The sequence below is a fragment of the Melitaea cinxia genome, chromosome 17 (genome assembly GCF_905220565.1).
Source record: "Melitaea cinxia chromosome 17, ilMelCinx1.1, whole genome shotgun sequence".
Lineage (NCBI taxonomy): Eukaryota > Metazoa > Arthropoda > Insecta > Lepidoptera > Nymphalidae > Melitaea > Melitaea cinxia.
The window spans coordinates 2,335,018-2,350,057 of NC_059410.1; the positions used below are offsets into that span (position 1 = coordinate 2,335,018).

At 34.1% G+C, this 15,040-nt stretch overlaps 1 protein-coding gene across 1 annotated transcript in view; it reads left to right on the plus strand.

The window, feature by feature from the left end:
* The first annotated feature begins 3,501 nt into the window (after nucleotides 1-3,501).
* The window catches only part of LOC123661793 (homeobox protein TGIF1-like), a 12,580-nt gene continuing 1,041 nt past the window's right edge, over nucleotides 3,502-15,040 (plus strand). The window contains exons 1-4 of the mRNA XM_045596733.1: nucleotides 3,502-3,643; nucleotides 11,503-11,621; nucleotides 12,982-13,134; nucleotides 14,921-15,032. Of these exons, the coding sequence (XP_045452689.1) occupies nucleotides 3,502-3,643; nucleotides 11,503-11,621; nucleotides 12,982-13,134; nucleotides 14,921-15,032 (526 nt within the window). The remainder of the gene's footprint in view (nucleotides 3,644-11,502; nucleotides 11,622-12,981; nucleotides 13,135-14,920; nucleotides 15,033-15,040) is intronic.

Sequence of the window (15,040 nt, forward strand, 5' to 3'; positions counted from 1 at the left end):
GTATTTATCCTCTAGATAAATGCGTAACACTTTAATAAAATTTGAATAAAATTAAATTCATATTCAAGTTTATACCTAGGGCTACATAGTATGTACCAACAAACATACATTCAGATGAAAAGACACATATATAATTTAATATCCAAACAGTTGCTTTGTGCTAAAATAATCTATTAGTAGATTTAATGAAAATTTATTATATTAACGAATTGAAAGCAGGTGAGAAGCTTACTTTGGTTTTTTTATTTCATTTTTTTAAACAGCGGTAGCTTCACATTAGTTATAATTAGGTTAAAAAGTTATTGTAACATAATTTAAAAACAAATAAAATTATAATTTGCAAATTACAATTGAAAAGTGGTTTTACTTGAATAAAAATAAAATTATTAATAAAATTATTGATTTTTAACCATGATTATCACAATAAACTCATGGCAAAGCGATCTACGGAACACTTTATTTAAAGAGTGATATTTAACTATTATACAAAAATTAGTCCTTCTGTATTAAAAAAAAAATCAATATTTATTAATCAAATTTTGTATTAAAAAAAATTATTAATCAAAAATACCGATTGCACAGAAAATTACTATCTGTCTCAAAACATTATTATTTCAGCAACAATTTACATCCGTGATGTATATATAACTATTTATTTAAAAGTTATGTGTAATGTATGTGTCATGTTTTTTTTTTTTTTTTCTTTAATAGAATTAATCACAATTTTATTAAATGCGACGACGCTGATTGCATTTACACATCGTACCGCGAAGTGACAGATATGAGGCTTATCGACCAATGCCAAGTTTGCAAGTCAGTCTGACAGGCCGAAATACCCACCAAACCCATCAATATCAGCGGCAACATAATGAGACGCTGTGTGATCGCTTGCAAACCACGACGCTCCGGTGTTTGACTTTGTTTGACCTTTGGCCCGTCGGAAGGACCGTTTAACAGGTCGCCTCCACCGAGGCAGACGAATACCAGATGCGACCTGCTGCCACGAGAATGAGCCTTTCACCAGTTCTTATACGGAAAGAAGTAAGAACTGCAAATAGCTCGGCTCGACTACGATTTGACGACCCATTTTGTGGGATGGACGAGTCGTAATTCTGCCTAATGAAGGGAGAGAGCCTGAACTCAATCTCTTCTCTTTCCATTTTATAGCCGTGTAATCAACAGCGCCCCACCCCGAATGGACTGGGTACCAACCAGGCCTAATCCTACCACCGAGTGGGGACAAAAGTATCTCTATCTCTCTTTTTTCCGCACCTTCTCAAAGCCACGCCCCCACTGGCCGTACATTCCCTCTGCGCTACACACCCACGGCCCACGCGCATTCGCGCCCCGGGATTCCATTACTGGAACTGGACCCAGCTACCTAAAGCGACAGGTAAGAACGTCACGACAATCATCTGTGTTTTTACGATCTGTGTCACCAAACAGTTGTCATGAGATAGGGTCAAACCTGCAAACGTATCATAATAATGTATTGTGACCTACGTGCCAACCTGTCATCACACAAAAAAAATATATTTAGGTAGTTCATAAAGTTCATATACAACTAAGTATAGTTATATACAACTGTGATAAACTATGATAATCTAATCGCTTAGTGTCAACAACCTTTAAAATGTTTAAACTGTTACATTAATAAATTCCTTACGATTACGATAAAAATTTTATTATAATTATTTTTAGGTTAAATAAGTTAACTCTAAAAGTTTTAAGTAGTTACAATAACTACAATAATTCAAAATAGATTCGACGCTATTTTGTATCTTAATTTAAGACATGTTTATACTTAGGACTTCGTTTGTGTTGCTTTTTAACCGACTTCAAAAAGGGAGGAGGTTACTCAATTCGATAATAATAATACAATTTATATACAATATATTGTATATATATATTGTATTTTTTTCCCTTTAAGCTTTATTCTTATGTAATTGTTATATGTTACAATGTTGTGTGTGCAATAACGTAATCATATATATATATATATATATATATATTGATCATTTTTAATTTAATCGAAAGCCGATGTTTATCATGTGGTCAAATTTAAATTTCGTCGAGGTCTGGTTAAATAAATAAATAAATAAATAATGCGTATTTACTTGACTAGTTTTTCGTCTACCTACGTTGTATTACTTGTCGAAGTAATTAAAGGCGGTTTTTTTCGTTTGCCAGCAAACACAATTATATATTAACGATATATTTCTTGTGCAAAAGGAAAAAAATCAAAAGCCGGGAAGAAAAATAAACCTTGCTTACAAAACGTCTTTGTACAAAAACACGTGTTTAAATAATAAACCGGCCAAGTGCGACGCGGACTTGCGCACCAAGGGTTCCGTACCAGTATCTATAAAAACGGCAAAAATTCACGTTTGTGTATGAGACAACCCCTAAAAATACCCTTGTTTGTCATAACCCCCTGGTTTTATTTTAATTTTATTATTTATTTTCAAAGTATAGGAATATACAAAAATAAATTTTCTGCGAATATTTCAAGCAATTACCTGTTGCCGTTATCAGTATCCAGCAAAAACGAGCAAAAAAATCACGTTTGTTGTATGAGCGGCCCTTTAATCATTTATTTTATTCTGTTTTATAATATTTGATGCTATAGCGGCAAAAATAAAAATGATAAATTTCAATTGTCTAACTATCACGGTTCATGAGATACAACCTGGTGACAGACAGACGGACAGTGGGGTTTTAATAATAGGGTCGTTTTACCCTTGGGTAATATTTTCACATATTACAATATATGCAGTAACTTTTCCGTAATGCCTATATAAAAGTCTTACCATTTTTATTATTTATTTATTTTATTTTATACTTTATTGTATACTACAAATATATTACAAACAAAGCATAAAGATAGTTACAGACAGTGAAGTACAATGGGCGGAGGTATGGTTAGCCATTTCTTCCAGACAACCCATTTTTATTTATATAGGTACAGTATTATCGTGTGAAGCATAAAAATGTAAGAAATGTAAGCTACAAAGTTTATATTCATCGTTTCCTCCTTAGAAAATATCGTTGTGGTCTAACTAGATTGTAAATAGACTTGCCCCAATTTCTACAATAATTACATAAAAACAAACTAGATGGCACTCTATATTTGTAAACGTTGATTGTTTGACATTTGAATAATATTTCCGTGCCAAACCCACGCTTTGTTTTGACAGTATTCGCATTTTGACATCGAAGCGTTGTGCGCAAAAAAGAGATACATATATACGTATTACATGAGCGAGACAAAGAAAGCAGCGCGACGGCGCTGTAGCGTATCTTCCCGCCGTCCCCCCAAACGATCGTCGGTCGACAGTCGCGTTTTCGTTCGCTTTGCCGTACGTAGTTAGCTTATGTTTAATTGTTTTTTTATTTAAATTGTTGTTTACAGTATTGATAGTGGGACCGAAAACTGTGTAATAGTTACGTTTATTATCAATGACTCGGTGAAATTCTATTCTACGAATGGATTAAGTGACGATGTTACCACCTACGGCCGGGATAGCGCAAATACGTGACCGGACCGAAATGGCATATCAGCAACGACGTGACGTGCGAGAAATAACTAGAGACATTATCAGAGAAGCTCGCATTTCAAACAGACAATCCATGTCGCCTGGAGGTAAGCAAGCCGGCCTTAAACGACGCCACGTTTCCGCCATGCTTGTCACATTGACATACGTCAAGGTGACATTTATATAAAAACAACGATTTTTTCACGTTAAATTACTCAAAAATCCAAACTAATAACATCCCAGGTCGATCGGGAATCGTTCAGGATGGAAACTAGGTCCGTTACGTCATCTAGAAACTCGATCGCGCGAAAGTAAAATGGCGCCAATGCGCCACATTGAGCGCTCCATTCCGCTTATCATTATCTAAACAGTCGTTCTAACAAAGAAAAACTAAGTTTTATGTGCTCAGGTTTGTGGTATTATCGAACATTACGCTTGGATTTAACATGTATCAAAGCAAAGGTAAGATTTTCCTAGTTTTGGCACGTGCTTTGGTTATTTTTAGATCACTCGCATAATGTCGTCTTGTAAGCGGCAAGGTTACGACTGCACATAGGGCGTATACATTGCATTGACTCGTTCACTGTAATAAATCGCGGTACGGTAATCATTCTCATAAAGTTGTTGTAGATGTTTCGAGTGTTTATTTTTATTATTGCTACCTATTTGACTTTGTCGTATTGACAGTAAAATGACAGCGGACATACAACACAAGATGGCGGCGATAATTCGAGTGCTAGCAATCACGCGGCAAGCTAGACGGCGCTGTTGTAGCTTTGTTGATGTACTATCACTGTTGTTATTGATTGTAATTATCGTACATTGTATATTTGTTATTAAATTTAAGAGTTAGTCGGCTATCATAAGTTTGTCAGCTATAAATCACATTTAAAACTGAGATAAGGCTTTATCTCTTAAATTGGGTTATAGATATGAGATTCATTATTTCAACATAGCTATTAGACTCCTTTTAAGTCATGTTAGCATAAGTCTTTAATTCTTGCATAATTTATACACTAAACACTATAAATTATATTCCAATTATAAAAAAAAAGTACTATCACAATACTTAAGACAAATAGTAAATGTACATTAATTAAACATTAAAAAAGGTTTTTTAGACTGAAACCAATTTTTTTTTAACTATTGTCTTAAATAAACATACAGAATGTCCATTTTAATATGTAAAATAAATCTATACAAATAAATAAAATTGGTGTCTGTTTGTAATATTAAAATTCATATATATTTATATATACATCATATGAATTTAGTAAAAAGCGGTATTGTATACATATACCAAAATAACATTTTATTTTTTATTTTTATAATTTTTGTCTATCTGTCTGTTTGTTCCGGCTAATCTCTGAAACGGCTGGACCAATTTTGACGGGACTTTCACTGTCAGGTAGCTGATATAATAAGGAGTAACTTAGGCTAATTTTATTTTAGAAATTTATTTTATAACTGTGAGCTGCACAATAACTATTTTGTTAAATTCCATGCAGACGAAGCTGCGGGCACAGCTAGTTTTGGAAATATATTTTCATATAATCTATAAAATTTAAGTAATTCTAATATGTACATAACTCTTACTTATTAAATCACAGAAAAGAAAGAACTATGGAAGTGTTAAATAATCAGGGCATTTGCTTCAAAAATAAGCAAAGCTACCCTTTTTTGACTAGTTGCTTAGAAACATTGTGTAAAGTCGACGACGACATTTGTAACACTACTTTTCATAAATGTACTAGCTGTACCCTGTGTGTTGCTACGTTTTTTTTATTTATTTATTTATTTTTTATTTGGTCGTACCAACTCAAAAACCTTTGTGGGTTCATGCACAACACTTTGCTGAAGATCATAACATGATCAAATGCATAGTTTACGATTCTATTAAGGACATACAGACAAACCTTCATTGTATATAAATTATATTTCAAGGACAATAAATAATGAAACTTTTACAGATTTTATCGTAGTTTATTAGGTTTTTAGATCCCTGACGTTTCAGATACTTTACAGCAACCATTTTCAAGGGAGGACTCAAAAAAAAAGAAAAAGTTCTCTCATTATAATGAGTAAAATTCAAAATGTCAAATTTTCATCTCTATTTATTACCCTTCATATAACAAAAATTAAAAATAGAGATAATTCATAATTTCTTTAAATAAACCCCTACATTTTGTAATGTGTACAAAATAAGTCATGTCAGCGATACAATATTAAGAAATATAATAATCTGTACATTTTCTTAACGTTTTGTTTACAATATTATTTTAGTTTTGAATAAAGACAATTGTAAATTATGCATTTTTACATAATTAACATACTTACATATTAAATTAAGCCATACATAATATTACATACAATGATAATTGAAATACCAATATTGTACTTGATATTTAAATTTCAACAATGTAAAATAATATCGATGAAAAAAATATTTTTTATCACTCATCACTTCACTACCAAGTATCGCTAAATTTTTGGGTTAAGGCAATGTCAACTCTATGCTTGGTATTATTAGGTGAAGTCACTTTCTTCTTCTTAAAGTGCCATCTTCTTACGAAGTTCGCCGATCATTTTGGTAACTTGTACCCTTGATACCGCAGCTCTGAATAACAAACGGGTGCTTTTCCCAAACCATTGGTGTAGATTTTTTTGCCAAGATGTTCTTCTACGACCCACACTGCGCTTGCCTTGGATCTTGCCCTGGATAATAAGTCGAAGCAGCTGGTATTTAGAACTTCTCATGATGTGGCCTGAAGTTACTTTAATTTGTTAAAAACAACATCTGTTAGAGAATAATAATAATAATAATAATATTCTGTATTGCACACCATTAAAAGATACAAATAAAAGTAGTACAATTAGAGAAAGATGTACAAAGGGGGTCTTATCGCTAAAAGAGCGATTTCTTCCAGACAACCTTTGGGTATAGGACAACACATAGAATAGCTGAAAACATCACGAATACTTCTGTACCAAAGCAAAGTAAGTTCTGTCTCAACTTGCATAGGTTTATTTTCGCTCCATCATTTAAGACTCAATTACGTCCAGCCACTCATCATAATTGATTTCTTATAATGCAATATATTATTATTGAATGTTTGCATGTGTGAGTTTGGTGACACCAGTTTCGATAATAAATTAGACAAATCATACTTTCTCTAGTTTTCTTATTCTGTGATTTAAATAATTCATTATTTTTAAACTGAATTTAGTTATTGTTTCTAAAAAAAAAATATATTTTTTCCTATAAAAATTTATTAATATCTTATAATTTTTTTACTTTATTGAATGTGTAAGAATAATTTGTTTGTTTTTTATTTCAAAAATGTACATATGTGATTATGTGGTGTACTTTGTTGTACATTTGATTTTTTTTAATATGTTTTGGAGTTACTTGTTAAGAATCGATTTTCATATAAGGCCCCGGTATGAAAAAATATGAGGAGTAAAATCTACTGAATGAATAACTTCGTTACGTTATTCATAACGCCATCAATTAGAACCCAATACGGTTCTGATAGATGGCGTTATTTGATTCCTTTATTTACTATTTTATAAGCGGTTGAAGCATTAAAGAATATAGCCACCCCCTCTCTTCCCGTGGCTGTCGTAAGAGGTGACTAAGGGATAACACAGGTCCACTAAAACCTTGGAACTTGAAACCGATCGATGGCGGGATAACCATACAGGTCCACTACCACCTTGGAACATAAAAAGCCGACCAATGGCGGGATAACCAACTACTGGCTTTGAAATACACAGGCCGAAGACGGGCAGCAGCGTCTTCGGTGCGACAAAGCCAGCCCTGCGGTCACTAACCCGCCTGCCCAGCGTGGTGACTATAGGCAAAACACACGAGTTCACGCCATTTCTGGCTCTAACTTGTGGAAGCCTATCTCCAGTAGTGGACTGCGAAAGGCTGCTGTGATGATGAATCACCAACTGATGTGATGTGATGATTTACTATTTGATATAGTATTAATCTCACAGTCGATCTGAAGGAGAAAACACCAGTCGTGCGTCGGTGGTGCTGACACATAGACTTTTTTTTTCTTAATATTGTAGCATTTGCCTTTTTAGTTTTTTTTTTTTTTTTTTTTTGTTTTAAATAATATTAATACTTTTTGACAGTAATACCTTAGGGACCAGGCATAAATTACGTCAAACCTTAAGGGGGGGATAGGATTTTGTGATATATCATTTCAAAATGTAATATATACACAACAACACAATGACTGGGGAGGAGTTAACGAATTGTGAAAATCTTGTGACGTAATTTATGAATGGCATTGTACATTATTGGTATTGTACTTTAAATACCAATACAATAGACAAGTATATTTGTGTTAACATGATATGTGTTGTTACAAAGGAAACCAAGGGTCAAGATGTCATAAACAATAGAATTGTTTTTAATGAAATCTTAACTGTCACTTACAACAACTACAACATCTATGGTTCTCAACCTTTTAGCTATTAAGGATCATTTGCCAAAATATCTTTTTTCCCAAAGACTATCAACTAAACTCTTAAAAAAGCTAATTAACCTATTAGTAATGAAATGACATGTAACGAAACCGAAAGGGACGCCTATTAGCGCCTATTTTTATTTTACTTTTAAGAAACTGCGAAAATTTGCATTTATTCTGTTACTCCTTAAACGCAAGAAAGGTTTCTATTCGTAAAATCTCGTTCAGTTTAATCAATCGTATCTCTGTGGAGATAGGTCAAGGCTACCTTTGATCCCGGAAAAAGGTACCATTTCCGTTGGATGCATATCGATCTGTAAGATATTTTAGTTCGTGAAGTTTTTTTTTTTTTTTAATGAAGTCGGTAAACAGGTTTACGGCTCATCAGATGGTAAGTGATTGCCGTAGCTTATAGTGAAAAGTGTTATCTGTGAAAGTAAAAATCTTAAATGAAAAAACGTAAAAAAAAATAATGAAAAAAAGAACATGTCAAGAGTAAGAGAATAAGGTCACGCAAGCTTCCGAGTGTCCTTGGAAAGTTGCGTCACTGCGGTCGTTCAACTCGATCGATTGCCCGCCTGCCACTCATCGCACCCCACGCGTAGGGGCTGAACTTTTGACGTCTAACGATGTGTTGATGATATTAAGATTTTTTTGTTATTTGCGATATTTCTATACTTCTTTTAAAAATAACTGTTTATTTTCTTTTAAAAATAGGTGTTATCATTTTTATGACGGTTGAAGGGAATTGGGGTTAAGGCGGGAAAAGCATTTGGCAGGTACAGATAGCAAATTATACTTCTTCTTACTTCGACAGTTAAATATTTTTTTACGAATATAAAAACAATTTTTTTTATTTAAGTAATATTTAACAGTTGTTGTAGCTTGTTTTTATTTAATACTGATAAATATTATAGTTTAAAAGAACTTCCTACAAGCTTCCACTCGTGTTTATGATTACAGCATGAAAACTAAGGAATTTTATATTATAGAAAATTAGATGTATATTATAAAAACAAATATGTAACTTGCACGATTAACTATAACTACTTGTGTTAGTATAACTTTAAAGTTAACACATGACCCGTGTTATTGTCGTTTATTGTTGTTTACTTGGACATCTATTATTTTTGAAGTTATACTTCATTTAGCGCGTTAGGGAAAAATGATGAGAGTAAATTTTTAGGAGGTACTGTGTAGCTACGGTACTAAAGAATATAGCCACCCCCTCTCTTCCCGTGGGTGTCGTAAGAGGCGACTAAGGGATAACACAGTTCCGCTACCACCTTGGAACTTAAAAAGCCGACTGGTGGCGGGATAACCATCCAACTGCTGGCTTTGAAATACACAGGCCGAAGACGGGCAGCAGCGTCTTCGGTGCGACAAAGCCAGCCCTGCGGTCACCAACCCGCTTGCCAAGCGTGGTGACTATGGGCAAAACACATGAGTTCACGCTATTTTTGACGTAAACTTGTGGAGGCCTTTGTCCAGTAGTGGACTGTAAAGGCTGTAATGATGATGAATTTTTAGGATGCGCGCGCACACCGCCACGAAAAAACCGACACCCTGATGTTAGCTAGTCAACAAAGGAGTTAGCAACGTGAATTTAGCTAGCCAATGAAGTATAACTTTCTTACGTGCGTACACACACACTTTTGAAGTTGTTTTCGTCTGTGATGAGTTAGCCGCTACAGGTTCATTCGGCTTGCGTATTTAATTAGCTATTTTTTTTTATTTTTTTTTTTTATATAAGTGGGGAAGGGTTTTTTATTTCACATTTTACATGGATTACGTTGTATCACAGGCGTAACTTTCGCATCCAATTTTGCTCAACATATTGCCGGAACTAGACCATCTAACAGACAATAATTGTCTTTACTTCTTTTACTCTACTTAAACCCCCCTCCCCCTCCCATCATATAACTCCTTTTATTTCTACATAATATACATAACATATGAAAGGTATATCGTGAAAATTCTATATAATATGTAAGATAAAAAATAGTGTATTGAAAGTTTTAAATTTAATTTTAAGCCGTCGATAAGCAAACGTATGTAAGCTCTCGACGCGACCGACGTCTTGATTGTTGACGTGTGAGTTATGTCCGTGTTGTAATCGTAGAATAACAATAAGCTTAGAAATATTTACAGCCACAGTTATCTTCAAGGATTGTATGATGTATCTAATAGGCAAAACATTCTATGTTAGTAATGTGGCAACGATGCGTTGGCATAGTATATAGTAAAATATTCGATTATCGAATACAAGCTGTTACTAGTGACTTCCTTCGTAAGGAAGTTAGATATTTTTCAATTTTTTAATTTTATTGAATTAAAGCTTCTTTACGCACGCTTGACTTGTGGAGTATGCTGGAAAATGCGTGACGAGATCGTTACGAACAGTGTGATTGGGTGAGGCGAACGGCAGTTAAGAGGAAGATATGAGTTAGATCGAGCTAAAGAACTTTTACTTAAGTCGTGTAGTCTAAAGCACACTCATTTTTTATCGACTTTAAAAAAGGAGGTTCTCAATTCAATTGTATTTTTTGTGTGTTGTTCCTCTACACCTTTTTACTGGATTTACAGATTTTGATGATTCCTTTTTTAAAGCTCTGCACCCAAATAGTAAAATAGGGTCCCGCCCTATTACTAAGACTCCGCTGTCCGTCCGTCTATCACCAGGCTGTATCTCCTGAACCGCGGAAGTTAGAAAATGTTGAAATTTTCACAGATGATTTATTTATTTTTGCCGCTATAACATTAAATACTAAAAAAGCGTGGTAAAAAAAAGCAATAAAATAAATATTTAGAGGGCCTCTCATACAACAAACGTGATTTTTTTGCTTAATATTGATAACGGTCACAAATAGAAATATTCACAGAATATTTAGTTATATATTCACCTTAAAAATAAATAATTAATTTAAAATAAAACAAATATTTAAGGGGAGCTGACATACATCAGACATGTTTTTTTTTTGCAGTTTTTATAAATAATGGTACGGAACTTTTCGTGCGCGAGTCCGACTCGCAATTGGCCGTTTTTTTTTTTCTTTAATCAAAAGCTGGCGCTTGTCATAACTGTTGTCAAATTAAATCTCGATCGAAATCTGACGAGTACTTTTTGAGATATCCCAAATAGTGTAATTTCATTGACTGTTTTATCGTCTTCCTACGTTGTATTATTTGTTCATGTATTTGAAGTCGGTTTCTTTTCATTCCGTTTGCGAGCAAACACAACTATTTATTAATATGCTTAATGCTTTAATGTATGTAATATTTGCTACAATATAAATCCACCATCTGGAATCGTCGTTGGCACCTATAATTGAGGTGACACTTAGCAAGATTATAATGTACAAGCTCTAAATGGTTGTTAATTTTGTTGATGTAACTTTGATTTTTTTTATTTTTTTTTTTTATTGATAATAATAAAGATCGCATTTATTTATTTATATATATGCAAATTTATCTATTTCCAGCTCGCGACAGATTCCCATCGACTTCTTCAACAGATGACAACGAGTCTGGCACGGACGGTGAGGCTGACCGGTCCAGAGGCCGCGCCAGTCTCTCCCACGTTCACCCCGGACCACCACCGGTAACGATCAACATTACCTACACTTATTGTTTTAAATAAATAATTGTTACGTTCGATAAAATTTTATTATATAACTAACTATAAAAAACGAAAATAAATATTTTTGTAATATACGTTGGCAAGCGCTTATTCCGCCGATTAAAACTGTCACGTCGTCGTGTGACGGGCAGGATCTTATACTCAAGGGCTTGCAACTGAGCCCAATTTCAATGGTGAGAGATTAGTACGATAGTGTCATAACCTTCCGTTCGCGTCAACGCCGCTGTACGCCACTGCTATCGATAGGTGCGGTCACGTGGTACGGTGCGTAGACTACGGGCGCGTTCAACTAAAAGGCCCACAACGCCATTGACCGCGACTGCTGAAATTGGCGTTCCTTTAACGTAAAAAACGCCGAGAACGCTGTAATAATAATAATAAAGACGTTTATTCACCAAGCATAAAAAAACAGAAGATTTCTTAGTCTAATTTACAGAGATTTATATTTAAAAACTAAATATAGTAACATATATAGCATTAACAAAGTATATGAAAATAGTATTTAATAAAAAAAGACGTAGGTATTGTAGGCGAATTTATAAGTAAAACGCATATTTGAGCGCTGTCAGGTGTCAGCTGTGTGCTCTCAATATGGCGGCATGTTGAAAACATGCAGGTGTGGAGGATTGTGAGTAAATATTTCACATGGATTGGAGTAAAACTTAATTCAATATAGATTCCCGGGAATTTATCGTTGCGTTTTTGTCGAATCGAATGAGAGATAACATTCACAATTTGACATCGACAGTTGCTTTTTAAAATTCCCGCCACGTCACTGTTCGCGACCACATCGCACCAACCTTGCCCACTTCATACGTCGTATATTGTTTCTTTTTCAATACAAATTACTACTTTACAGCAAGACTCCCAACCACACCTCACAGAAAATATATGGTTATAGGAAAGCCTATATGTATTGATTGATTGATTTATTGATTCAGACCGTAATGTCCCACTGTTGGGCAAAAGCCTTTTTCTCTTTAAAAAAAAAAATTTTTTTCTTTTACAGTGGTGGAGTAAACGACAAATAGATAGAAAAAATTATCTTTAATTGATGAACTTTATTAGCCCAAATTTAAACTCAAATTACGTTTAAAGGTCGACAACACGCTTGCGATGCTACTTATGCCGCAAGCATCCATAGGCTATGGTTATCGCTTAACATCATGGGGACAATACGTTTGCTTGCTACGCTCAATCATCATTACTTTGGCTATAAAACAGCACACTGTGACTAAAACAATTGACGCCATACCTACTAGTTCCTAAGTGAATCAATATTTGTATTTTTCTATTTATTTATTTGTTTGTTTGTTACCAGGGCGGGATAATAGTCCGCAAACGACGCGGGAACCTACCCAAACATTCTGTCAAAATACTCAAACGCTGGCTATATGAACATCGGTACAATGCGTACCCCAGCGACGCCGAGAAACTAACGCTTAGTCAAGAGGCTAATTTGACTGTATTGCAGGTAAATATTGTATACATACACGTAAATGCACTGTAAGCAGTGTATGTTAAACTAATTTTAATGTAGTTAGTTAGTATGTAATCTTAGACGGGTAAAACTGAGGTTACAACTATATAATTATTGGATTTTTTACGGTATTACTGCAGTCAAATAGTGTCGAATATTGTCATAAAATATATTTTTCTTATTTGTTAACTGACTAAGTGTGTCATTGTCAAATAAAAATAAATGTGTATATTCATAAAAATTGACTACATATTTATTGTACACATATGCTGCCATTAGACCATGTATTCTAGTCCGAGCTGGCCTGGAAAGAGATCGCTTTTTAGCGAATAAGGCTGCTCTTTCTTTTTACCTTGTGATTAGGGGTTTGCGAATAATCCGAATTTACGATGTATTCGTTCCGAATCGAATATTATATACGATTTGATTCTCGAATCGAATTATTCGAAACATCCCAAATTGTGGAAAAATTTTCCAAATAATTCGAAAAAAGTTCGAATAATTCGAGTTGTTCGATTCGAATTTCGTATCCAATATTTATATTCGTTCGATTCTATTCTATTCAAACGATATTCACACACCCTTACTTGTGATACTTAACTATGATTCTATTCTATGTAATATTTTTAACGGTCTTCAAAAATAGGTTGAGGTTCTCTCATTTTGATCACTTTTTTATGTGTTACCTACTTCATAACTTCGTACTAGGTGTATAACTCGCGTCATGTAAAAAGGACGTTGAAAGAAACTGGAGGGGGTGTAAAGTACTACTGTTTTATTTTTTAATTAGGCTCTCACTCGCGGCTTCGTATAATGGTTATTCGTACATTAAAAAATACTAGAAATACCAGTGCGAATAATTCGGACTAAATAAGTATGATCATTATCACTTTACAATTATCACATCACTTAAACAAAAATAATAATAAATTTTTTTGTTATTGAAATGTCGTATTCAAAAATATTAATTAACTAATCTCTCGATATTTGTATTTTAATAGTTTTTTATAATGAATGTTTAAAATGATAAATTGATATTTGTTTTTTAGTGAAATAAATAATAAATGGAGTTTTACAAGTGTCCGTATGATAATGTGTTGTGAAAATGAGTGATAAATGCGGAAAAAACGTGAATTACGATTGACAGTGGTTTGTTTACCAAATAAGACTTCCAAAAATGGACAGTAGAAAAACGTTTTTTCAAGAGTTGGCAACACTGTAAATCGCCTTTGCGCATTTTGACAGCCAGCTTTCTTTTAACATGACGCGAATTATACTTTATAAATGATTTTTCTTACTTCTCTATGTAAAACTATTTTGTAATTTAAAACTTTTGTGCGCGATAGTATTTTGAGTCGACGTCGAACTGTCCAACCAATAGCACACCGGCAAGCCTACGAAGCGTGATAAACACCACCTACCTCATACCACCAAATAGACCGATAAATCGCCTCTACGCAGCTTTAAGGCCAGCGTTCTTTTTACGTGACGCGAACTATACTTTTTATTTTACTTTTTTTTATTCGGAAGCTGATGCTTGCCATGTGGTCCCATTTAAATGTGAGGTCCATCTGACGAGTAATTCCTAAAAATGTATGTAATGTGTAATCGGGTGAGGCGAACGGAGCAAGAGAAAGGTACGAGCATACATTCTCTATTTCTCATAGCCCGTTACGTTTCGTATATCTAAGACACAGTACAAGACTATTGTGCAGAAGTTTTACTTCAGTCGTGTGGTCTAAAAGACACTTGTTTTTTTATAAAATTTGGTGTCTTACAGGTATGCAACTGGTTCATAAACGCGCGTCGTCGCATCCTACCCGAGATGATACGTCGGGAAGGCCACGACCCCCTTCACTATACGATATCTCGTCGAGGTAGAAAGCAACTGGGCGCTGCG